The 27,973-nt window shown below is 28.0% G+C and overlaps 2 protein-coding genes across 6 annotated transcripts in view; both read left to right on the forward strand.

The window, feature by feature from the left end:
• Window positions 1-27,973, forward strand: part of LOC119681446 (RING finger protein nhl-1) — a 54,259-nt gene that overhangs the window by 1,665 nt on the left and 24,621 nt on the right. For 4 of the 5 annotated variants that reach the window (XM_038094636.1, XM_038094641.1, XM_038094639.1 and 1 more), the window contains exons 2-3: window positions 9,510-9,578; window positions 24,504-24,644. In XM_038094636.1, the coding sequence (XP_037950564.1) occupies window positions 24,510-24,644 (135 nt within the window). In that variant the 5' untranslated portion in view covers window positions 9,510-9,578; window positions 24,504-24,509. Of the gene's footprint in view, window positions 1-9,509; window positions 9,579-16,377; window positions 16,475-24,503; window positions 24,645-27,973 lie in introns of those variants that run through there. The other variant, XM_038094638.1, reaches the window with a different exon arrangement.
• LOC119681447 (V-type proton ATPase 116 kDa subunit a1-like) lies at window positions 12,095-14,803 on the forward strand. Its single transcript, XM_038094643.1, has 2 exons — window positions 12,095-14,383; window positions 14,446-14,803. Exons 1-2 carry the CDS (start codon window positions 12,163-12,165, stop codon window positions 14,790-14,792), a joined length of 2,568 nt encoding a protein of 855 aa, XP_037950571.1. The 5' UTR covers window positions 12,095-12,162; the 3' UTR covers window positions 14,793-14,803.

The raw sequence follows: 27,973 nt of genomic DNA on the forward strand, positions 1-27,973 counted from the left end.
ATTGAAAACAATAATGATTTCACATTTGATGTGACCATGACTGTCTGCATAACATGGCACTAAACAAAATTAAAAAAAATTGATAATAATAAAAAGCAGCTAACTGTTCTCAGAACAATTCAGACCTATATAGAATACTATCCTTTAAGAATACTACAAGTTTATGCCAGTCTGCACCATTCAGTAAAGTGTATTATTTAGTTGATCTTAATACACTTTTACCCTAGTGAAGCTTTCTAATTTTAGTAAACTACGGTTGGTTGGTTGATTTTAGTTGTGATAGAATTTCCGCTTCTGTTCGAGTAGGGCATAGGGTGTTATCCAACTCGGCTTTTGTTACCATCTCGAGCATGAAATACAAGGTAAGGTTTGGAAAACCTTTATTCAAGATATGGCATTTGTGGTTCATGATAACTAATAAATATACTCATTACTGGATAACTAATAGCGACTTGTTAGTTCGTAGACTTCCATAGTGGAATAAACTGAACTTGCTAGGCAGTTGTAAAGAAACTGTTGTTCAGTCAGAAGCGACTGCAATTCTGTTTGAAAGGGATACTCAAGTCTTTAATATAATAGGCTCAATGGCCTATCTGCACCGTCACTAGAATTTGATCTCAAAATTTATAAATTTATAAATATTTATTTATTTGTATATTTTTGAAATATTTTTGACAAACTGATAAATTACTATTTGTTTCAAAATTTGTTGCCTTTAAGAAACTTTTCAATATATAAACATTTAAAATAATTAATATTGCAGAATTTATTGTTGATAATTATTTAATTTTATTCGTATAACTTCTAAACTTCTTATTAAAGCCTTATCAAAAATCCATAGATTTTGACAATTTCTGTGTATTTATTGAGCCAATTTAAAAATATATAAAAATTAGATCATTACATTATAAATATTTAAATAAAGTTACTATTTATTAGATTTATATATGCAGTAGTTTTAAAACGTTTTGAGAAAAAAGTTAAAGCAATTTCTAAATATCGGCTGTATGAATTTAATAAAGGATATTCAAAGCTCATATTATTCTGTTTAATTTTTGTTTAATTATATTTTTAGACAGTTTAATGTCGAACCTTTATCAGACTTTAAAGTGCCGTATTTTAGGTCGATTGCTTTGACTTAGGGTTTGTGTTTAAAATTTTTCTCTCTCCTGATGTTTTAGTTTTGTAAAGGATTTCTTTTAATTAAGTAGTAATTAAATGTTTTCTAAAATTTTTATTCCAATTTTTTATATTTAAAACTTTATTAAGAGAAATAATTGAATAATGTATGTATATAGTTTTCAACTTATATTTATTAAAAATTATTTTTACAAATATGTTTTATAATGTACTAAATGTGCCAGTGTTTTTCAACATTTGCATATACATAATTTTAATAAAACTAAAATGATTTTTATACTCAGTTTTATACTATTTTTTTGCATATTTTACATTAAAACTATTTGCATTAATTAAAAAATTCTGTACTTTCGGAAACTACTTTTGAAATTTATATATAAAATAAAAATTCACCTGATTTCATTTGCATGAAGCTATGTGGACAAAAACATTTTTTTATCAGATATCTTAAGGGTGTATCATTAGCCGCGGCCTCTTACAGATTTTGCATAAAAAAAGAGTAAAAAATTAAAATAGAGCCCACTGCGGCTCCTAAAGCCTTATCAAAGCCGTAGAGTATTGATTAAACTTTATTTAATGGCTGTCTTTTAGAAATAAAAAAATAATTTCTACTTTGATGAAATAGATTTTGTATTTACATTCTTCAGATTGGATGATAATTTTGAAAACGCAGACCGACTTTATTTTCTACATCAAAATATACTAAAATATAGTGAATTGCTCTCGTTTCCTTCTCACTTTTATTTTTGTTTTCATATATTTTTAGTGATATTTTTTCTTGATTTTTTGGTATGACGAAAATGTTATTTTTGGATAGTTGTTTATAAATAAAATATCTCATTTTTATATCTTGTGGCTTATTTTAATGCTTGTGTGAAATTCAGTGAATCAATTTATCCGCTTAGATACTTAATTATGTTCATAGTTTTATCACTTTCAACATAGCAGTAATTAAAAAAATTAAGTGAGAATAGATAATGACAAAAAATACTTTTAGTTTTTGTTGTTGCTGTATAATCACATTATGATAAGTAATATGTAAACTCACAGAATAAATTTTTATATAAAAATTTATGTATTTTTTCATAGAAACTATTATACTTATTATGAATTTTAAAATGAATTGATATGAAATAATTATTTAAAATTGCTAATGTTATAAATTTCCTTTTAAAATTTGAAAAAAATTGTTTTTTTAGGTCTTATAATTGACGCCAAGTTGTCTGAAATTAGTTCTTACCTATTTAAGTGTGCGAAATTGTGGACCCCTTCCCTCCCATTTTTTTTTCTATTTTAAGAGCACACTTTGCATATCGCTGATTGAGATATTTATCATATTATAGATTCGTCGCATCTGATTTTTAGAGATGAGGTAGGTTTAAGTCTACATTTTGTAACAAACCTAGAAGTATATTCTTATTGAGAATTATCTAATTAATATTTAATAATTTAATAAAATTTATGTTTACTTCCTAAAGTATTTAATTGCTTATAATATAAAATAATGAGTATAAATCATATATATTTCGTAATAGTAATTATTTACTTTCACAAAGAACACATCATTACCAAAATACAAGTTTTTAAATAATTTAGTCACTTGAAGATATTTTCCAGTTCCGCCTAAAAGTAGGCAAGCGTAAAATCGTATAGAAAATGTTCAACATTTATCTTAAATTGAGATTCACAATAGTAATAATAAAGGCAGAACAATGAGTTTATGTTTTTATTTTTGTTTTGTTATATTTATATTTTAAAACATTATTAAGGTTAGAATTCGAATATTTTCGGTTTATTTATTTAAGTACTTTATGGCATTCTCGATTCTTTTCAGATATATTCGGGATATGTTTTTAGAATAATCTAATATTTTTGTAGTAGTGTTAGTAAACATTTATAACAATTCATACAAAACAGCTGTTAGTTTCAGGATAATCTCGCTACTCTGGCAACATATCTAAAGTGTTATAAATTAATCTCGTGTATTATACATTTTGCTCCAGATTTACCAATGTAAATAAAATTGCACTAAAAGTGCATTAAAAGAGCATCTCGAGTGAAAAAATTACCTCAGATCTACTAATCAAAAACATCATTAATATCCAAATATTTATCAATTTTTCATAAATAATTTTTTTAAAATAAAAAATGTTTAACTATTTAGAATATCTTGCTTTGACTGATTACATTTTTGGTTACCACTAGAAAAAATTAAATAGATTTTATAATCTTACTATAACTTGTGAGAACTATTCCATAGTTGTTTCGAAAATTTCCTGATAATCCTGCAGTTTCAAAAAACATATATCACTAGCATTTACGTAGGTTCTAATCGCTTATATGCCCTATCATTTTCTTCAATACACAACATTATTTTATCGACTCTTTCAGTAATAAGCCTTGTAGAGCAGATTTCCAACAATAAATTCCTTAAACGAAGGCAACTTAAAGACAGAATATCCAAATTTTCTTGTGTATATCAAAGCCTTTTTGGACAAAACTACAAACCACTATTTTAACTAAAAATTATTTAAATAATATAAAGAAACTTCTCCTTTTTATCTACAAATTAAAGAAAAACGAATGAACACTATAAGGAAATTAAGTATCTCCAGAATTCTTTATATATATCAAAGTTTTTTTTCGAAATTTCACTCTTTTTTGATTGGAAATAATTAATTAAAATAATAAAAAATAAAACCAATAAAATTTTCAAATATTATCAACTAATCTATCATTAATTAAATAATACTTTGAAAAAAAATTTGGCTTGAAAAGCGAACTTAGGCTACTTTTTACTCAATCAAGTGGCTTGAAACTCTAGTAAGTAGAATAAAGGAGAGAATTGAAAAATTATAAAAAATGGATCACAATTAAAATGAAGTAGTGATTAGTAAGAAAAGGTTTATAACTAAAAGAATAAACAACACTGTAGCATAGAGATTGGGAATGAAAGGGTACGAGAACCTCCGCGCGTCACGTAAAAGGGCGTCAAATAGTCTCCAAATGATTAAGTGCTGTTCATTACAATAAATTGCATTTTTGTAGGAAGGATGGTATTGGGATCTAAAAGCTTTGGAGACCAGGGCACCACTTTTGTTTGGTACCACACTAGTAAAGTTTGATGTTATGGACTGCTATACATATAGAGAATAAAGGAGAGAAAAGTGAAAATAAATATCATTGAACCCCTTGTTGGGGTTCAGGAGTGTGTGGCACAGTCTTTGAATTCCTGTTATAGTCGTATTTAGTTTCTATTTTTCATTTTAAATATTTATATTACAAAGAAATATATAAATTAGCATAACAATATGTGTAGTTTTTATATTACTTAAATAGCTTAAATTTTTATTAACTTTAAACCATCATAAATATCATTCCGCATCCATTTGAGAATAGATGCATACAAAGCATCGTAATACTAATAACTAATAATCGAAGAACTCATGCTATTTGGTAGAGTTGCATTTACTAGATTGGTGATCTTTGTTTATATATATATTTTTGGAATAGACTTTTCTTTAACAGCTCACATCACAGTTAATGTTAAAAACGAATATGCATACGATTTCTTTTTCGTTTCTTGAAGGCAATACTTATTTTCTACAGTCATGCCAGAATTGGAAACTCTTTGTATATTACTTGTTTTGTAGATAAGAACTTTAGAGTCTAGTTAACAGATTTGATTTTTCCATGTTACATTATATTTAGTATATTTTGTTATAAAAATTATAATAAAAAATTTTAAAAACTTTCTCCGTGAAAATAAATAATCTAATATATAATTTTGGATTCATATATGTGGAGAAGGGGGAAAACTAAATGTTGGGAAAGAAAGAAAGTAATATTGCGCAGAATATTGAAAAATGTCATCTACTATATATATCCGTAAATCCGTAAAGCATATTAATCACAAAGTAAAAATAACAAAAACGCAAAACAAATTGAGCAACAACATAAAAAGAGAATGCAAAGCAAAAAAAAGAAGAAAATTGGACACAAATCGGACGGTTTGGATGTAGTTGAACCCACGCAGACAAAAACAAAAACAAACAAACTTCAAAATTGTTGCTTTTTTCGTCTCCATGGCTTTCCTGCTTTGTTCGCCATTCGTTGTTGCTAAACAGAAGAGCAAGGAACGAGCGCAATGCGCACTCAACAAAGCGGAAACGAATTTGGTTAATTAAAAGCTCAATGGCGGCAACAATGGCGGCAACAATGGCCGCAGCCGTCAGCGCGATCGCTGCGGATACAAGCAAATATAAAATTTTACATTCAACGCATGTCGCAATTGGCTTGGCGTGATTTCGCAATTTTCCTTAAAACAAATGTTAATCCGAATTTTTTATTAATCTTTTTTTTTATATTTATTAATATTTTATATTTTACGTAGAAATGCATTTCTTTTGTTGTATTTACGCACTTGTAAATTGTTTAAATTGGCTTTATTATGTACGTTTGCTCGATATTTATGTATATAACCAAACAACAGTTTTTATATATTTTTTGGACGAACTGTGGTTCAATGGAGAATTCTCGTAAATTACTTAAAAATAGAATTTTTGGTTTTGTTTAATATGGAATGACATTTCTGAAGCCAATTTTACATTGTCAATGTGAAAGATTTTAATTGTTATTTTATTATCGGATTTTTGGTAGTAAATATTGGCAGCGCAAATTATTCCATGTATGATATACACTGCTGTGGATGGTTTGTATTACTTCATATATTTATAAAATAGAAAAAGGAAATCAAAAATATTACTCATAATTTTAATTTATTTAAAATAAAAATTATAACGTATATTTAGAAAAAAGTTAATATTTTACAATTTTTAAGTACGATTTGATGATGGTAAATACATATTTGCTAATATACTCTTGAAAAGTTGAATAACTTTAGTTAAAACAATTAAGCATGACTATTATATGTTAATTATCACTTTAGAAGTTATGTTTATATGATGACAGACAGATTTGCAAAGATATTTTACAACTGTAAACTTACATATTTGATTAGTCATTACAGATGCGAGTCGTTCTTATTGACAAACATACTCCTGCCATTTCCATTCAGTAGCTGGGTAGTAGTATCGATAATGTATTGACAGACAAATTTCCGTTAAAAATTTGACATAAAAAATTTTCTTACTTGGTGTGCCATTAACGAGCTATTGCCGAGTAGTTCTTTAGTTCTTGGCTGCAAGCGTGCGCCAGCCATTCCCATTCAGTAGCTAGTTGGTGGTACCGAAGGTGCAATAACAAACATACTTCTGAAGAAAATTTGAAGTGAACAACTTACTTACTTGGTGTGCCATTACAGAACTATTGTCGAGTAGTTCTTTTGTTCTTGGTTGCAAGCATACGCCAGCCATCCCCATTCAGTAGCTAGTTGATACTACCGATGATATTCTGACAGACTTACTTATCTTGTCGATGATTACAAACGCGAGCAGTTCTTGGTAGCATCTAGTAGCATAACATACTCCAGCTATGCTTGTTCAGTGGGTAGAGGGTAATACCGATAAAATAGCGATGGACAAACTCGCAAAGAAAATTTGTTGTTACAAATTTCAAAATTTGGTCAACCATTACAAATAAATGTATTTCTTAATCACGTTCAGTAGTCTTCTTTTCTCGCCAACACAATTAGCGGTTTACTATCTCCAATTGGTAGTACCGAGTGTCCTCATATCAGCTCAGTTGGTCACCTTGTTCATCCACCAAATATGGAGACGTTCTATACCACGATTTTCTCCAGCGGGTACTGAATCAAATACTTTTTTACTCAGAACACTTTTTTTCATTCGCTTAACTATTTATTTTAATTATTTAACGGTATAACTTGTATAGCTTATTCTTCCATCTTATTTGATAGTCGTTATCAACGCTTACGCAACTATATGTAGATCTTACAAGGAGTTGTTCTCTCGATTGATTCTAATTCCTTCTTATAACTGTTTGTTGTTCTTGAATTTCTGCATTACAAAGCATGTCAAGCATAATAAGAGTCCTAAAGAACATGATTTTCATTTTCGCGAGAAGGCTTTATATCTTCAATGCTTACTTACCCTGAAATAAAATCCATTGGCAAGAGAGATTCTTCGTTTGATCTCTAGGCTGACATCATTTACGCAAGATTTTCAATATAAAAAATCTTTTGAAAGTTTAAGCTTATAGCTGTCAACACTGACTTGAGTTCGAAGATGCTCAGAAGATTTCTTCGTTGACAGAAAGTACTTTGTTTTTATGCATTATAGCTGGAACTATCAACGTTCCAAACTCTGAATTTGATGTCATGAAACTTGGAGGATTTTGTAGGACGGAGAATGAGATCGCAAAATATACTTAAAAATCTCACAACCATTTTAAATTATATTGCTTGGAATTTTAAAGTTTAAAATAAAATATAAAAATATTCATTTTGGCAATGAATATTTACCCACCGATAAATATACAGGATAATAGTATTATTAATGCTGGTTATCGCCCCAAAGCAATTTTATTGTGAGTAAATAAAATTAAAAATATTCATATGAAATTTTATTAACACCAATGGCGTTTGGCAAAGGGTTAAGTTTATTATTCCATAAGTGCGATAAGTTGCAAAAAGCTTAATTATCTTCTCACTGCAGTAATATTTAATGCAAGATAATGACAATATTATTGCTATTTGTTTATAAAGTTATATGTTTCGTGAATATGGAAATTTTTAAAATTTTAATTAATTCATTCACAACTGAAATACGTACGAAATTTTATTAAATTGCAATTAACTGCATTCTTTATTGAAGAATGAAGTTAAAACTTTTTAATTATTTTTCATATGTAAATATAAAATTTGAAGTTGCACGGATGGTTATATTATACATAAATATATATGTTATTTATTAATTAATATTTAAATTCAGTCAAAAATTATTAAAAATCAAACATTTTATTAATGATTTAAAATATCAAATCGAGAAAAGTTAAAGCATCATAAACATTTTTCTGTAAGATACTTTATTTAAATTTTTTTTAAATCTTTATTTTTTTTTTATTTTGATTTCCTTATAAATGATTGATCATCTGGCACATAAAATAGTAGAAAAATTTATTTGATTTGTTTGAAATGCAACGATTTGTTTTAAATTGAATGCAGTGAACTTCAAAACGTCACCGAATATTTGCTGCATTATTCACATTTTAATTCTTTAACTGATCATATACATTATGTACTACATATATATATATATACTCGTATAAATACATGTGTGAGTAATTTTTTTTTTTTGTGTATAAGCAATGCAAATTAAATTTAAAACTTTATTGGCTCAGCATTGCACATATTTAAATTCCCTTTAAACATTGCAAATGATGTCTGAATGCGAAAAAAGTTTTTACTGTACTTTATTTCTTTTTTTTAATTTAAAAATAAATGAGGATAAATGAGGAAAATATATTGAAGGATTCTATAAATTTCTCAAACAATTAAAATAAATTTTGTCATAGTTTTGGCCTTCACAAAAGCTGCTACTATCGGAATAACCCATCTATTACAGATAATTTTCTTACCTTATATATATTTATTATTTAATATTGAATTTTAGAGAGTAATATAAAAATATAATACTATTGTCATATAATATAATATAAGAAATTGTACTTTACTGTACTATACTGGCTTTATAAGAGAACTGCAATGATAGAACTGCGATAGTGACCCCAATTATATTATTTCTAAAACATTAAAATTAATATCAACATTTTATTTCAGTTTAAGTCACATTTATTGTGTTACCCCTGGTAGATTATCCCAGTATAGCTTACTTTCTTAGCCACTTTTTTTTTTAAGATAATGGTAAGAAGATAAAGATAAAGATGGTAAGAAATGACCTCCTCCCAAACTAAAGAATTATTGCGGACCAGCAAGCATTGAGGCTGCCATTCTTTGTAAATTTATCTGCATCTTCATTTCTGTCTCCCTATGGTATGTAGACTATTCTTCTGATTGCTAATGAAATATTAAAATATGTATTAGAAATAAACAATATAACAAAGACGGCAACTGTAGTCCATTTGACTCAGAAAGATCACTGAACTACAGTTATTACATTGCAAAAAAGCAACTGAAACCGGTTTTGCTATTATTTTGTAGTTGTGTGGCTATCCTTTATTGTAATTCACTATATATATTAAAGAAGTATACCTGACACCTAAAATATACATATATGTTATAGGTAAAAAATTCATTTGTTTTATTGCAAACAATATAAATAATATGAATATGATTGGTATAATATTTTCAATATAAATACTTGACTTACTGAATTTATATTTAATTCAATTTTATAACTTCATTTAATTTTTTTCTTATTCTGTTTCAGGAAAAGAAGTTAACAGCGGTAGTAGGTCCCTAGGGGGAGCCTCGGATTACTACCTTTTATATTAAATTTGTAAGTTCACTGCAATACATTTTTGCTTAATATACTAATACTATTCAATTAAATATAGTTCATAGTATATATGTAATATGTTAATTTAAAAATAAATAAATATAGCAAGATATTAATAGAATAAGAATAAGAGATAGTTGTAAAGCTGATGTCAACCGCAATGTTGCCATTTACTGTAACTGTCAAGGCAGTTATCTATTACCAATACTGCTCTTAGATATATTATTTAATTTATTGCTAGATTTAAATTTATTACAATTAAATTTTAAAAATAAACCAATATTAACCAAAGTTAACCAATTTTATTTATATTTAAACTTTATCTGTTGGAATTCACAGAATATACCTCTGAAATGTGTGATTAAATATTATTGAATTGAAATTGACAGTTCTATTTGACAGTTGAGGAGTGTATGGCAACCAGATATACAACGTATTTTATACGAGGTCATGTTATAAGATTTTAGGATTCGGGGCTTTTACTGGTACCAAGTTAGTTTATAATGTTTTATCACAAATAAACAGACATACCAATGTTCAGAAAATTATTTAGATAGGTCGTTAGATAACCGCAACACAGATTGAAAAGACATTTCTGCAACATAGTCAATTCATCTTATTAAAACTATACTATAATATATATAGTTTTTTTGATTTCTAATATCTCTTTTAATCTCCTCTAGGCATCACAAAATATTCATTTAATTAACAATAATATAAATACTATTAGAATTGAAAAAGTGCACAGCTTTAAATAATTTTAATTCAAATTGTGTAAAAATAATATATATATTGTGCTAAAGTATCTCTCAATTTTGAGAATATTTATTAAAAATATCGAACGTATTGCAATAGATCAATGAACTTGGCATTCTGTTCACCTTGACATTTGCCTTGAATTTTTATTAAAGAAACTCTCAACTCAACTTGAGTGCGATTACTTAAAATAGCTATAGAAAAGAAAATGTGCATTGAAGAACTGAATTAATAGAAAATCTTTGAGTTATTTATATATCTGCTTTAAAAGCCTAAAATAAAATAATTTAGTATTCAAAATACTAACCAATGATTTTTTTTGATATTGCCAAGTAACCGTGGAAAAGTCGATGTACAAATAATTGGTCGATATATTGTTTAAATGTGTTTAATGAAAATTTATATTTATGATTGGATTTTATTTAAAAAATACTTTTAATTTATTTAATAATCAAATCGTAATGATATTTTTAATTTAAAATAGTTTTATTATTTGAAAATTATACTAATAATCTCTGTCGATTGTTCTACTATTATAGAATAATAATCTCCTCGATCAATACAAGTCAATGAAATTATTAAAATTAAAACTATAGGATAATAATCTCCTCCATCAATACAAGTCAATGAGATTATTAAAATTTTTTATACGAATTCCGTGCCGAGACAGAACATGATGCGGTAGCCTTCATAAAAGTAGTGCAAAATATTATTATTTAATAATTACAAAGGTTTCATGGGGTATTGCTGCCTGTCTTTCTCCTCTATTTTCTCCTCTATATGTATGCTTGTTTTTAAATAAAATGATATAATAAGAGATATTGTGTGAACTTTTACTTTGAACTTTTCGTAGGAAAAGGAGAACCTCGCGCTCTTTCACATCTCTTCATCGATTGTGGCTTACTATAAAAAGCGCGGATAAGAGAATATATTTACAAAAGCTGGCAAATAACATTAGCAATTAAATACTAGATTGGAATATACAGAATGAAAACAAATAACTACATAAAAAATGTAACAGTAACTGACAATCACCACCTGTTTTAATACCAGGCCCCACTGATTCGAAGAAATACATAGTTTTAGTTGCCTAGGTGCACATATTAGTTCGGCAAAACTAAATAAAAATATATCGGTTCGATACCGGTTTTCGTTTCGACAAAAATATCGGTTGCTTTCGATTTTCGATTCGGTTTCGGTTCGAAACCCTGGCTTTGACTATACCACTCTACACACTATTTAACACTATTTAACACAGCATTTTAACATGAAATAAAACATATTTTTCTCAACTGAAACTTCTTAGATCCCGACTTATAACGAGCACTACCAATAACAGTCGCTCAAGAATATCATTATGAATAATTGAAGAGAAACTTTTTACGGGATTTTTAAGTTAAATCATGGTGTGAAAAACAAAGAAGGTTTACATAGTAAATGAAAAGAAAGTTCTGAAAGTTATCAAAACAAGCAAAAATTTTTGAGTTCAACTTAGTACTTACCAAAAACAAGGAACGATCCAAACTTCCTACTATTCAGACCTTATACACTAATATCTTTATTTTATTAGAAAACCCCAGCCCCAGCTTGTAATTAAGTTATTATCTAATTATTTTATTATACCAGGAAGTAGAACTTATTTTTAACAGAAGATACATTTGAATTATATTTTAATTTCAATTATGGTATTTATGCTATTTCATTTTTTTGAAATTTTGATAATCATATATGCATTTTTTTAAAATGCCATTCTGTCAGTACAATAAAATTTAAACCAATCAAAATATATTTTTTCATTCAATATTGGTGAAACCTAATCACTGCAAACATGACGACTTTCTATCGTAGCGCTGATATGTCACTTTGTCAAATTGTACTGCATAAGGAATCAGCTTTTGACTGCATGATTGCATTAGGTTATTTGGGGCAAGTGGAATTCGTTAGTAATTGGAGGACTGATAATACTGATGCTGAAAATGAATACGCAATAGGAGTTAAACGTTGCATGGACTTGCTCAAAATTATTGAGCGTATAGAAGAGGAAATGGATGAAAGCAATATAAAATCAGTGTATTATCCAGCAGTTGACACAGAAAATGTACCAAAAGCTTCCGATTTACTTGAGATTGAAGAAAATATGGAACAATTTGAATCTGAATTGGATGGTGCTTTCGGTCAAACACATGAGCTTGAAAAACACAGAAATTTTTTGAATGACCGCTTATTGGTAATAAAGAAAGCAGACGATTTCATGTCCGGAGCAAAAAATGAGGGTGCGATATTGGCTTATAGTGGAAGTATTATTATACAAATTTTGCGTGATGAAATTTCTGACGCTCCCACTAGACCACCACTACACTTAAGTTATGTGACTGGCACTATACCTATTCACCGATTTGCGACATTCGAAGTTTTAATGTGGCGCATGTGTCATGGTAATTGTTTAATAAAACATGATCTACTGGAGCTAAATGAAGAAGCTTTATCAAATCCGCGGCGTAGGAGATACATTTTTATGATTTTCTTTGTTGGTGATCAACTTCAACAGAAAATTCTGCGTACTTGCAAAGGTTTTCTTATTGAACTTTATGAAGTTCCTGAAACTCAGGAGGATCGACTTCGTACCTGTCACCAACTTAAAAAAGAAATAAATGATATAAATGAAGTATTGGAAAGTGCCAAAAATCATAGATTACGTGTGCTCAAATTTGCCGCGACGGAAATATACATTTGGAAGAACCAAGTGAAAAAAATAATGCTGACTTTCGCAGAGCTTAGCAAATTTAGTACACTAGAGAATTTGGATAAATATCTTGTCAGAGAATGTTGGATACCAACAATGCAATTAGGTAAAGTACGTAAAGCTTTGATGAATGGTGCGATGCGTGCAGCTAAAAGACCTGGTGTTCCTATGTTTATACCAATGCTTGATATACAAGAATTTGATCCAGACGAAAGAGAACCACCTACCCACTTCGTTTTGAATAAGTACACCAGAGGCTTTCAAAATTTAATTGATTCCTATGGGGTGGCCAGTTACAGAGAACTTAACCCTGCACCGTACACTATGGTCACATTTCCGTTTCTATTTGCCGTTATGTTTGGCGATTTTGGGCATGGCATGATAATGGCATTATTCGCTTTGACTTTAATAGTGAGAGAAGAAAAGATAAAGGCAAAATTGGACTCACTAATAAACCCTAGTGAAATAAACACAATTTTATTTGCTGGCCGCTACGTCATTCTTCTAATGGGTCTATTTTCTATGTATACAGGATTAATGTACAATGATGTATTTTCAAAATCATTTAATATTGTTGGTTCGAGTTGGAGAGTCAATTTCACATGGGACGAAATTAATGAAAGTAAAGATATATCCTTAGATCCTCGACGTAAAGACCTTTACTCAAATAATCCATGTTATTTTGGAATGGACCCCGTATGGGATGCATCAGGGGAAAATGATATTATAGTACTGAATTCAATGAAAATGAAAATGGCTATTATATTGGGAGTTGCACAAATGCTATTTGGTTACACACTTTCAGCTCTCAATTACAGGCATTTTAAAAAAAAAGCTGATCTATATTTAGTGTTCATTCCACAGTTTGTTTTCTTAAACTGTTTATTTACTTATTTGTGCTTTCTAATCATATTGAAATGGTTCATGTATGGCGCAAATAAGGACCCTCCAAATAATTCGGCTTGTGCACCATCCATACTTATTATATTTATAAATATGATATTAATGAAATCTGATAAAGAAACTAAAGAAGGTTGCGATCGTTATATGTATTTCGGGCAGCCAGTGATAGAAATATTATTACTACTGCTGGCCTATCTGTCCATACCAGTGTTATTACTTGGTAAGCCACTTTATTTAGTACATCAAAAACGGAAACTTAAAAAAATACAGGATGAAGAAGCAAAGAACAGAAAATTAAGAGACACATTAACATCGGTACGCAGTAGTTTGGTGTACACTGTTGTGCAAATCAAAAAAGAAAAAGAAGAAAAAGTCGATATGAGTGAAGTATGGATTCATTCAGGTACGTTCCACACAGTTCATTTACTCGAATCATTAATTTATAAATTAAGTCCATTTTCTTAGGAATTGCTTGTATTGAAAGCATACTTGGTTCAGTTTCACATACAGCATCATATTTACGTTTGTGGGCTCTATCGCTGGCTCACGATCAGCTATCGACAGTACTGTGGAATATGGTATTTGCGATTGCACTAAAGGGAAATTTTGGTTGGCTTGGTGGAATCATTATTTTCGTAATTTTTAGTATCTGGGCTGTGCTTACGATTTCCATACTCGTTGTAATGGAGGGCCTTTCTGCATTTTTGCATACATTGCGCTTACATTGGGTTGAGTTTCAATCAAAGTTTTACAGTGGTATGGGTGTGGCTTTTTCTCCATTTGGTTTTGAGAAAAGTACACTGCGCGCATAAAGTATACATATAATTTACTAATATTCTAATTATTTAAAAATTGTTAATAAATTTCATTAATTTATTGGATTTATTTATTTTATAAGTAAATAAAATTTGTGCCTATAAAGCAATGTAGTTCATGTTTTCTTTAAAAACATTGAATAATATTAATAATGTCGAATATTTATATCATAAGAATATTTATTAACATTTTATCGTACTTTTAGTCAGAGTGTAGGTTGTTATAGATAGCTTTAATGGGGTGAAGCTGCGACAGATTCTATATAGACCACACGTTAGCTAGTCGTGTTTGTGTACACTTTTAGTACTCATTGATAGATGTGTTCCCTTCTTATGATTAAGTAATGCAAATAATAATGGTTGAAATTGTATATTGTACTTCTAATTCAAGAGTTTCCTATGACAGTTCGAAATTTTTTTTTGGGATTTTTTTTTGGGTAAAGGGTTCTCCGATTCTTTCGTAGGGCTTTGCGTTTGCATAGGAAATAATCTCTATATATGCATTATATGCCATGCAAGATTAGAGTGGATTTTTACACTCAGTTACAAGGGAGATTATATTCTAGTTGGTGTTGGGTTAGATTTTTTAATTTCAAAGCAAATGATGATTAGTGATCGGTAAATGATCGGTGTATAAAATCGATAAATTGCATCACAAAATGTATAAAGCGCTCAATATATTTTTATAACTAATAAATACTGTAAATATTAAGATAATTAAAAAATAAGCACATGGTTCATCTTAAAGCTTCTATAAAATGAAGTTCGAACTTTTTTGATATAAAAGTTCTTTGTTGCAGATATAAGTTTTGTAAATAAAAACAAAATAAATCTTTAATTCTCTATATGTAGCACAGAATAAAGTGTATATTTGCGTAAACTGAAATTTAAAAATAATTCGAAATTATCTTTGAATCTCATATGCATGAGTATGTGCACTCTTCTTCGTTGTCGTGTGAGTTTGTATCTGCAAGAAAGTATCTTTGCCATGTGATGATCGTTCTCTTGTTGCTTCTTGTACTTGTGCCAAGAATAACTTTTCCGTTTTAAAAGAAAAATGTGTTTTCTTTTCGTATTTGCGAGATACACACTTTCCTCAAAGATTTTTTTTCTTTTTTAAATATATTTTTATTAAAGAACGTTAATATATTTTTGTATTTTCCGCTATATCTTATTTTTTTTAAGATTTTATTTTTTTTTTCATTCATGCGCAAGTTGAGCATAATTTTCTGAAAAATTTAGTTTAGTCAGTTTCTTACTTTTACTTAAAATTGTTCGCTGCGCGCTGTAATTAATAAAAATTGAACGAAAAAAAGTAGTTAAAATTTAATATATAATATATATACATTAAGTCATATATTCCAGTAAATATTTAATAGAAATTATGTGTATTGTGTGTAAATAATAAAAAATTAAACAAGTATTATTTTGCATATTCAAACAATCATAAAATTTAAAATGATTCTGAATGGTTAAGTGTTCCGATATAAAAATTAATAACTTTAAAAATATAAGACAATATATAATTGTTTAAAATTACGAATTTAAATAAATACAGGAACTTATAAGCTATAAAAGTTTTTTTATAAATTTTATAAATTTTATTTTTAATGATTACTTTTGAAACGATAAACATTTCTTGCAAAATTATTCTGTAGCGGCAAATTCTAATTTTGTTGGTATGTATAGACAATTTAACCTCTTAATATGTAATAAAATGGTAAAAATAATTTTAATTATAATAATATAAAATGGAAAAAAACAAATCAATTAGACAAGACTCCATTAAAACCCATTGTATTTTTAATATAAAGACTTTTTGTATCCTTGCTGTAGAAAATTATTTGGATTTATTGAGAGTTATTATTTTATTCATTTTCGATATAATTGAAATTAATTCTTATGATTTATATAGTGAATATATACAATGAAGTAGGGAATGATTGTATCTCAATAATTACCTATTCTTGCTGGTTTTCTTTGTATGGAATATAACGAGTTATTATTTGTGCTAACAATATGGATATAATATTTTACAATATAAAATAAACTATATTCTTATTTTATATTAAAGTAAATATTAATATATAAATACATATTTCAATTTTAAATATCGAATAGAGAATTGAAAGTGTTAATTTATCAAGTTATAAATATAAATCAGTTATTAACTAAGTATTTAGTTATCAAACATGACATTGTTATGATATTACTTAAGCTTCATTATAATAAATACAAACAGATTTCCCTAATAAATTCACGAAAACATATAATAGAAAGAAAGTGCCATTAGCATATCTACAAATTAGATAAGTTTAAGTTGCAAACCTTTGAATTGTGGGTATATCGAAGAGTATTACCAATTTTATCGTACAATGCACAACTGCACACCGTTTGAGTGCCTGTAAATTTAAATGTAAACACCAGAGTTACAAAAAAATTAAGTTTCATAACATATATAATTGCAGTGCTTACGACCAGTTTTTAAACACAATAAACTTAGCGCTAAGCACAGACAGTTGATCTATAACCAGATAATCAGATCGGCATTTCTCTGCAGGTAAGTCGAGTATAGCAAAGCTGTCCACTCTACTATCCAGAAGCTACTAGTTGCTCAAAGTCAGGCTCTTCAAAGACTCTTCAAAGTGCCATCGTACATCCGCACGAATGACATGTTTAGAGACCTCAAACTAGATCCGGTACAAAAAAAAACATCAAACTGACAGGCTGCCCTACATAGCACTATCTAATCTTAGAGCAGTCACTAGCCGTTCGGGGAGGTATGCAGATCTTTGATCAGTTAGCAAATAATCAACGAAACTTGTGAGGAACACATACGCTAGCCAAAGAAAAGGGGGGACGCTGTAGAAACCCCACAGCTAAGAAAGAGTAAAACTGCTCAGTTGCACTATTTCGGAAAAACCTCAACATAAGCCTTAGCAAGCAGATAAGAAACACTAGAGGAACAAAGTATCTATTATTATTATGGTTGATAGTACAATATGTAATACATTTTTAATTTAAGTATCTGTATGAAAGGCATTAAAGTTTCTCCAAAAATTATTATGATATAATACCTTTTTAATTTAGGTATCTGTATGAAAGGGATTAAAGTTTCTCCAAAAATGAAGTATTCTTTCTAATTTCTTTTTTATATAGATTGCATGCTCTATTTTATGTAGTAGAGTATGAAATCCAAGAACATCTGAAAGAACTTTAGAATTTTTTGTAATTTTTATGATTTTAGCAATGACAGATCTGTCTCTTCTGTCCGAATAGTTGATAGGCGAATAGTTGATATGATTATAAGATATTCACTTTAAAATAATATTAATATAAAACTAAATTATATAAAAATTTCGTTTTAAAAAGAATGTATGGTATATGAGTTATATATGAGATAAATTATTAATAACTAATAATGTTTCTTCTTAATATGAAATATAAAAATTACTAAAAATAAATATGTTTATTCAATCAAATTATTTTGTATATCTATTTTACTTAGATAGAAATTTAATGTATTAAAAAATATTATATATAAATTATTCTACAATTATATACTGCATTATAAATAAAATAATTATTTAAGCTCATGGTCGATTTGCTTAAATAAAACAAATATTATATATTTACTTGCTAAAACTATAAACAATTTCCGGTTCATATCGTCAGTGTTGAAAATTATTTTGTTCGCTTCATTTGTGGTTTTCGTTAAGCACATTGGCAAAAGATACAAATGTATCTTTCGTTAGTTTGTATTTTTGTAGTTTTTCGATTTTATGCAAATTCAAGGTTAAAGATAATTTACTGAAATTAAAGAGGAGAGAAGATGAATAAATGAGTATTCAATAAGTATACTGTAAAATGCGAAATAAGAGCAACTGGCGCACATCAATCTTTAAGATAAACGAGTATATATGTACTATATTTACTAAATACAAATGTTTTTAGTTTGTAAATAATACATTGGATTATAAATTAATTTAGCAAACATTTAAATGAGAAATTAAGGAGTATATATAAATTGCATATAATTAGGATTTCAAATAATTTTAAAATATTTATACAATATACAAACCTCCTTTAATTTTCTTTAAAATCAACTGCCTTCAGCTCTTTATTAAATGTGTTGGCATAATTGAGAAAAAATTCTTAATTTTAAAAGTGACACAATTTTTGAAGCAAAAATTTTAAAAATAATCACGCCCGGTGCATTTTGTTTCCTGGTTGCATTTTTACTTTTAAATTGTGTCACAAATTTTTTCTCGACTTGCCGCATACAAAAATATAAAATGCAAAATTTCATGCTGTTCAAAAATATTTCTTAAATAATTTATATATTCCATATTAAATGAAGCATTTAGTGGGAAATGCATGCTTTGAGATTTTATTTTAAAAATAATATTTTAATAATGCCGAGGTGTAAATCATTAATTAAAATTCAGATTCAGTAGGAAGTATGAAAAATTTTTCTTAGGTTCTTCACCTTTTGCAAACATTTTTCTAACAATTTAAATTTTTAACAAAAATTTTCGTAAATATGTAAGTTAAAGCACAATTAGGGAGATACAATGTTGAGTATTACAGATATGTTGATTTTGATATGTCAGCACTGTTTCAATGATATCTCATGTAACTCATATGAATAGTTTAAGGTTTACCATGTTCAAATATGGATCAAGCTACTACCATATATAAGCCATCATAAGCTTAGTTAGAGCTTTGTCAATTTTAAATATAGATCGTTAAACAACCGCTGAACATAAAAACTTACTATAAAAATAATGATAACTTTTCACATGACATTTGTCTGAAGCTTACTTCTCGATTGATAGATATGTTTACAAACAAAATTATCTTACCGAGGGCAGTAAATCCACTTCTTACTTTTAAAAAATGATTGAATCTTTAATAATGGTTGAAAGTCCATAGCATCCATAACTATCATTTAAGTGACCACTGTTAAAGTCACTATATGTTGTGATATTTGGTCATATCACTGGAAGTGTGATAGACCCGTACTGAATCTGTAATAATGGTTGAAAGTCCATAGCATCCATATCATTTAAGTGATCTCTGTTAAAGTCACTATATGTTGTAACATTTGGTCACTTCACTGGAAGTGTGATAGACCCGTATTCTTTGGAATATTATGAAGGCATAACATAAAATGTCATTGATGATAAGTATACTCATATAATCGTCAATTTTTTGTGGTAAAATTGAATATATAAAATGAAAGATATGTGGTTTCAATGAGATACATTGCTACGGGCCAGACAATACGTAGTATTTTAGTTGTGTGCAAACCAAGTTTCCGGGACGTATACTATCATGTTTTGATAATCTTAATTTATCATCAACATTATACGATTAGTTATCGGAGAACTTAGTTTTGTGGGGTTATGCAAACGAAAAATTTGAACCCACACATTATTTGTATGCCAAAGGCAAAAAACTGTGGGTTTCTCTCACAACTGACTTACTGATTTTTTACAACAATAAGAAGTGCAAATGTAAATCATAAATAGCCAAAGGTAGATAATCACAATCAAATAAAGTTAACTATAAAAGCTTTATGAGGCAGCTTATATAATGCTATAAAACCTGTCTTCCGGATGTACTGCAAGTCGGAAACATTTACTACACAAATTGAAAATATACTTGTACTAGTGTAGTTTGTTTTCAACATTGATGAGTAGAAGGGATGATGAGTGGAGTTCTATGAGGTCATTTAAGCATATTAAGTATAATTAATATGATATATGATGAGAGCCTCGTCAAAATTAATACATCCAATGGAAGAAATTGGATAGGAAACATAAATTCTAAAGACGAATAAACTTCAATAAAGTCTAATAAACTTCAATAACTAAGGGTTCAATGGTATAGTATAGTTAAAGATGGATTTGAATTTGTGGATTCATCTGTATGCCTTTAAAGTACGTGAAATTTCCAAATTGATAATTCTTATATATGATATTATCTGTTTTAGCTTTGATACACAAATAAAAAAAAATTAGATTAAATAACATAAATCACATTTCTTTAAGTAAAAGTTTTTGATTTTCAATTTAAGTAAAGAAATGTGACAAATTTCTTTTAAATTTCTGAAGGGTACTTTTGATTGATTTAAAGTATAATATCAAATCTTAATTAATTAAATTTACTTCGTTATCAGACATAAAATCAGCTTTAAGCATAAAAATCTCAATTAATTGAATTTCATAGATCTTCATTTCATTTTCCACAAAACCGTATAGAATTAGGAAACATGTTACTTGGAAAACATACTCATATATGCACATAACTACACAAGTAAAGAAAAGCTAAAAGGATGTATGAGTATGTGTGCATATGCACATAGGAGCTTATCTACACTTCAATAACTCAAATTCAAAATTCAATTTTGAGTTTGGTTAAATCCAGTCATTGCAGAAATGCCACGTTTACAATGTTAACACAAATGTGGCTGAATAGGTACGACACTGTGGAAGCACACCTTGGAACAGCTTGGCTATATGCCATTCAAAGTACTGCCATCTGCTTGCTTGGCAGGAATTTTGGATATGGTGAAGTGCGAGTCGGTTTAAATTACATGAGAACACACCGCATTAGGCAAATAGCAAAGAGTATTAGCAGAAAATGATAAATTGGTATGATTGGATTCGATTTGATTTGATTGTTTCGTAGAGGATAAATGAAACGTGCAAAAGGGATTAATTTGGAGCTATCAACAGGAAAAGGGTGTAATTGAAGGCAGTGGGTGTGCTTATGTATGGGAATATTGCATTAACTAGAAATTACTGAAATAAATAAATAAATATATCCGTGTTCTATCAAAAAGATAATTCTATATCTCCATTGGTATTTATGTAGTAAAAATATATGGCAAGTGGGCGGAATTAAACGAGTTAACATATAACAAATCAACTCTATAACAGTAATCAACTCTGATAGCTGAAATAATATTGGTAAAAGCTATTAAAATCATATAAAAATTTCTTTAAGTACTAGGTACACAGTATGAGAAATTAAGTAAATAGTATATATGTATATAAATATATATAGATAAATATAATTTTTGCACAATGACATACATTCGTCAATCATTTGTGTCAATTGTTGAAGTACCTTGACTTAGTTTAAAACAATCAGCAATTTCTATATTTTTAAATTACCTTCGAGAAAATATGCTGTGCCGTTTACAAAAATAAATCTTTACTTAAATAATTTATAAATAATTAAAAATTATTTTATATTTAATATATTTTTTAATATTGAATCATTTTAAAACCTCAAAAGTCTTCTAAATCTAATATAATGTAGTAGTCAAAACATTAAGAGGGGACACGTAACAAGCGCCCTGTAAGAACCATAGGTAGGTCTACGTGGAACCTGGCGCATAAAGATACATCCCTAAACCTAACTTCTCCTCTATGCTGATAACAGTACAATTAAGTAATTATTTGGCCATTTAATTAGAAATTAATTGCGCATTAAATTTTTTTTTTGTATAAAATAATAAATAATTGGCAAATTAGTATAAAAAAATCTTCTGCTGCGGTTTACTGAATATAAATTTTTTAAAATTTCATTTTACATCTTAAGATGTTTGCGTTACCTGCCAACCAGATTATTTTGTCTTCATTGCTGTCTTTAGAAATGCCGTCACAAAGCCAAAAATATGTTGTTTTTATGAAAAATTTCGTTAATAGTATTATTTACTAAACCAAACTTTTAAAATATATGTATATGACTTTCATAATGACGTCTATACAAATATGTAAAAAAATATTAATTCAGTCATTTGCTTTTGTTGATTTATATGTCGGCGTTTTCGAGCAAAAAGTTTCCTAATAAAGGTAAAGAGAAAAATATTGGCTTATTGATTTCATTGTCATATTTAAATGCGATTTTCTGTGCCTTCTAATGATGGCAGTAAGAAGATTTGCGGTACCGGATTATTTTCTATTATATTTTGTTTCTAATAAATTGTGCTTCTTAGAAGAAATTTATTTTGTTGTTTTTGGTGAAATAATTAGGAATAGCAATATAGTCAAAATAATATAAAAATGATGCAAAAAAAATGAATTCATTAATTTTTAATAGCGTTTTCATATTTCTTTTTTACGAAATATATTGCGAACACATATTTTTTATTGAAGAGGCAAGGAAAATCCTTATTATTTGTATTATTCTTGTTATTTTTACATTATTTTCATTATTGGAATTGATTGTTCATATAACTTTTTTCCAAAATAAGTAATTTTACGCAAATTTATTAAATTTTCATTAAAGTATTTGTTACATTTTATCATTCTATGGATAGATTTTATCGATCAATGGCAATAAATCAAATTTTTCTATATCACAATCGAGTATTGAGCCTAACTCGCATACGTCCATAATACTAATCGCCAAGTTACGATTATATTATATCGTATATCGTGTTATATCGTATTATAACGAAGAAGAGAAGAATAAACTTAATTTTCTTAATATTTGTATATACGATGATATCTATTACTTACAACAAACTAAAATTGTGGTTATGTATGAAAAATTTTGCTTAATAATTCAAATACAAATAAATACAGTAATTTATTCTTTTAGATTAATAACTTCCAATCATTGTTCTAACTAAAATTGTTCTAACTTTTCATTTTATCAGAGTAATCATTATTTACTATAGTTCAGTAATTGATTTGCTAGCAGAAGAAGCTAACTACATTATTATTATTATTTGAAAAGAGATAGTGTATTGAGACCTAAAAGATCTATTGTGCCCTTATTCGAATTAGAATGTTTCTCCAAGTCTGCTTTCTTTAATGAAAGACAGTACAGAGCTTATCGTTTCTAGACTTGAATCCTTGAAACTTAGACTTGATTCATGAAATAGCCTCCTAGGTGTTTCTTCCGTTTGTGCATTAGTGCCGGGCACTTCCCAGAAGAAGCTAATTAAAGAATGAGTTCGTTATGTGATTTCGTATTTGAAACATAAGTAATATATCTTTTTAGTTACTCTAACAATACAGCTTTTAATTTAAAATACAAAGGTAAACACAGAAAAGTTTCGCATTTTTAATTATTTGTCACGTTTTTTATTGCTGCTATATAGTATTTTCATTAACTTTAAAAATGCTGTTAGAACATGGACCTTCGTTTCCCTAAGAGCTATATTTTAAAGGCGATCAATTAATCGTCGATCACCATATTTGTTGTTACTTACATTGTAAGTTAAAAAATGAAAGCATTTAAAGCAAAAACAAATGTGGTAAATACTTTTTCTAAATAAATATATATTAATTAAAAGAGATATCTTTTCTCCATTATATTGTTGTCATTACCGTGGCTATTACAGTACCAACTTTTCATCTACATATCGGTAGGAGCTCAGTGGACTTGATAATTTGCTCAATTTTATTCAAGACATAATACAATCTATATCTAATCGCATACAGCTTAAGTAGTTCTCTTTATAATACCTTAGAATAGAATAGAATACAGGATACCAGCTTCCAATGTAGCGAAGCACCGCGACCATAGTTGATCTTTTTTGCTTACCTTACTTTTAAGCAGTTTTTAATGAAGTTTCTATATATACAAAAATTATAATAAGGTATTTTAAATTATTTTTTATAAATAGAATTAAAATTATATTTTAAATTTAATATAATTTGCAATTTTCATAATTATTTACAGTGAAAAATGGAACAATTTGAACAACTATTGACGTGTTGCGTTTGCCTAGATCGGTATCGCATACCAAAATTGCTGCCATGTCAACACTCTTTCTGCATGGAACCCTGCATGGAAGGTTTAGTGGATTATGTGCGACGACAGGTAGAATATTTTTTAATTTCAAAACGAATATTAAACATATTCAATGCATTCAATTAATATATCATAAGCTTCATAAAATATTTAAAATAAAATTAATATGCTTTTTATTGCTTTAAATTTGATAATTCTTGGAATCTCTATTTATGCATAAAAAGAAAAAAATAATTTAATTAATAAAATTTATATAGATTTTAAATATATTATTAAATAAATATTTTCACAAAGTGAAATTATTTTGAGGAATGCTTTTTATGGAAACATATTTAAATTTAATAATAAATAATGTTATGTTCAATACTTTATGTTATAATATTTGCAGTTCTATTTGGTGGTGATTATTTAGTATCACACCAGCTTCTATTTATATTCGTATTGGTACTATATCATTTTTCGTATAGCATGTAATAAAAGTAAAGTTAATACTACCAAATAAACGTTATCAGTGGTCTTTGTGACACATCTACTGTATATGATACCATAGACCTTCTATTTAGTAAAGCTGACCATTTATTTGTTAAATACAGATTTAATCTCTAAGTCAAGAAAATACATACAAACTCTTATTTTTGACTCCTCTATAAAATTTAGGCTTTTTCTTTGGATGGTCGCATGTATAGTTAAATTAATAAACTAATAAAATAAATAGGCATAGTATATAATTATGTTTTTAAAGTAAATAAATACATTAAAGCACTACTTTATTAGTGTATCCATACAATCATGTGCCAATAAGTCAGTATATAAATATTATTTTTGTTGTTTTGAATTCCATTTCTTTCATAGAAAGTATGTTGTGTTTGTATACCACGATAAATTAATCCGTGTAAATTTTTTTGTTTTCAAATATCCGTAAATAATTTAACACGAGAAATAATCTTTTTTCTATTATCTATTTTATTCATTCTAAATGTCCTTAAATAATCTAAAAAGTAATACATGGCAGGATTTCCGCTTCTGCCTAAGTAGCGCATAGGCGTCGCTTTAATACCACTTGCCCGGTCAAGCTGAGTTAAAAAGCCAAATACCAAGTTTGATAAATAAGATGCAGATTGTGTTCCCCATCAGACTGCTCAGATTGTAAACTTCCATAGTGGAATGTCCCAACGTAGGTTGAACTAAATAGAAAGCAACTTTTAGTGATATAATAAAAAGATAAATATTATACTTATGATATTTGCAATTAGCTAATGGATGATGAATAGTATAAAGATTGTAATAATTAAGGTTTCTTTTTTGAATTTATAATTCTTAAAATGTGTGGTATATTGATTCATTATAATATAAAGCCATTTAAGTAACTTATTTTCTTAAATATGTAGATCTTTTATTGTAATTGAACATTTTCATTATAGCATTTTTTGATTTTGTACTTTTAAATGAAAATAAAATAGAAATTTTGGCAACTGCATACGTTGCAATAAATTATTAATTGAAAATATTGTATGAGAACCACAAAAATATTGAAAATATACTTGATGTTTCAATTAATTTTAATGGTAGCAGCTACGTCATAAAAAATATACTGTATACAAATTTTGCAAAATCTGTAAACATTTATATATACTTATATTTTATTCTTTGTTAAAAACAAAAGTTAACACTTTAAAATATTAAACCAACCCACACAGAAATTTAAAAAAATAATACCAGTACACATTTAGGATATTTGTATGAAGATACAGATACAGATACAGACACGTACCCACTCCTAAGAAGTGAACTCACACTCTGAAAGCCGGTGCAAAAGTAGAGCATTAAATTGTGAAAAATATATAAAATCATTTATGCGGCAAGAGTTTGTTGAGTGAAATACACAGTTTACGTAAAATATAAATTTCAAATTTATTGTAAAAATATTTTATCTGGCAATTTTCCAAAAGAAAAGAGAAAAATCGTGAAAGCCAGTATATACTGTGGCCTATGGTCTTATGAAGAACAATAAGAACAAAATTATTACGCACATTTGGTGAAATGAAAAAAAAGTAATTTTTATTCTTTAGCTGCCTTTACTTACTAAATGTTATGTATATATATATATATATAGATACTTATATAAATATATTATAATATATAACCATAAAGAGTTGCAACATTAAATAGCTGTCATTATTTATATGCAAGTATTTCATACTCTTTTATATAAATAGTAGCGTCCAGATTGGAATAGTATACCTTCTACTTTTTCAAAAATTTCTTCTTTTTATGTTGGTACACCCATTCCTTGAATTATGGTAACAAATTGTAGCGCATCCTGTCAATCAGTTTACGCAGCTGATTAATGTGAGACTTACGCTCAAGTGAAAAGTGCCATTCAGCAATTTTTACTATGGAAATTCTTGTTGTACGCGATTTTTTGACCAAACACGGCACCACTGTCATCGCTCAGGCACCATATTCGCCAGATCTGGAGCCGTGCGATTTTTTCCTATTCCCGAAATTCAAATTGCCCCTTCGTGGTAAGCGTTTTGAGTCGATTGAATCGGTAAAAGTGAATTCGCTGAAGGAACTAAAAGCCATACCTGCACGGGCCTACGAAAAGTGTGTGGAAGATTAGGTTAAGCGTTGGCATATGTGAGCAGAAGGTACATACAATCAGAGAATATAGTTTTGGAAAAGGGATTCATGTTAATCAATAATATCAATTATATTTAAAAGTGTCTATTTCATATCCCGAGAGAGCAAAACTTGTGTTTAAAAAATTTTTCATCTCATAATTAGTCAGTTAGCTTAAGGACTTTAGCGTCTATTCAACTTTTCCGAAACCGTTTGTATTATTCATTATAGTTCTAATTTAATATCATCGCCAGAGATATTCCCTCAATCCTTTCCGTTTGGGTGCTTCGCTGCACTTAATTCCGTTCTCAACACAAAATTTGGATTCTAATTTGGATAATCAAACTAAAATATTTGTATTATTCATTATAGTTCTAATTTAATATCATTTTTGATTTTGATTATCTAAATCAGATCCAAATTTTGTGTTAAGAACGGAATTAAGTGCAGCGATGCACCCAAAAAGAAAAGATTGAGGGAATATCTCTGGCAATGATATTAAATTAGAACTATAATGAATAATACAAACGGTTTCGGAAAAGTCTGAATGACAACGACTTTTGCTGGATAGCTACTTTGAACAAATTTTTCCAGTAGGTTATATGTTATTATAGCTTATTTTTCGAGATATCAAAAGTACAATCAATACTCCAGAAACGACTTGGTTCGATAAGCAAATAATATTTATTTGTTTTGAAATGTTGAACACAGAGGTATAGAATGCAATACTGATAAAATCTATATAATTGAATAACTTTACCAATATTAATAAGTAC

The sequence above is a fragment of the Teleopsis dalmanni genome, chromosome 2, assembly GCF_002237135.1.
Source record: "Teleopsis dalmanni isolate 2A chromosome 2, ASM223713v2, whole genome shotgun sequence".
In the NCBI taxonomy this organism is placed as follows: Eukaryota; Metazoa; Arthropoda; class Insecta; order Diptera; family Diopsidae; genus Teleopsis; species Teleopsis dalmanni.

What these genes read in the sequence shown, in the direction of transcription:
- LOC119681447 (XM_038094643.1), top strand. Translation starts at nt 12,163, where the DNA reads ATGACGACTTTCTATCGTAGCGCTGATATGTCACTTTGTCAAATTGTA. An exon ending in TGAAGTATGGATTCATTCAG is followed by an intron (nt 14,384 to 14,445) that starts GTACGTTCCACA and finishes CCATTTTCTTAG; the next exon opens with GAATTGCTTGTATTGAAAGC.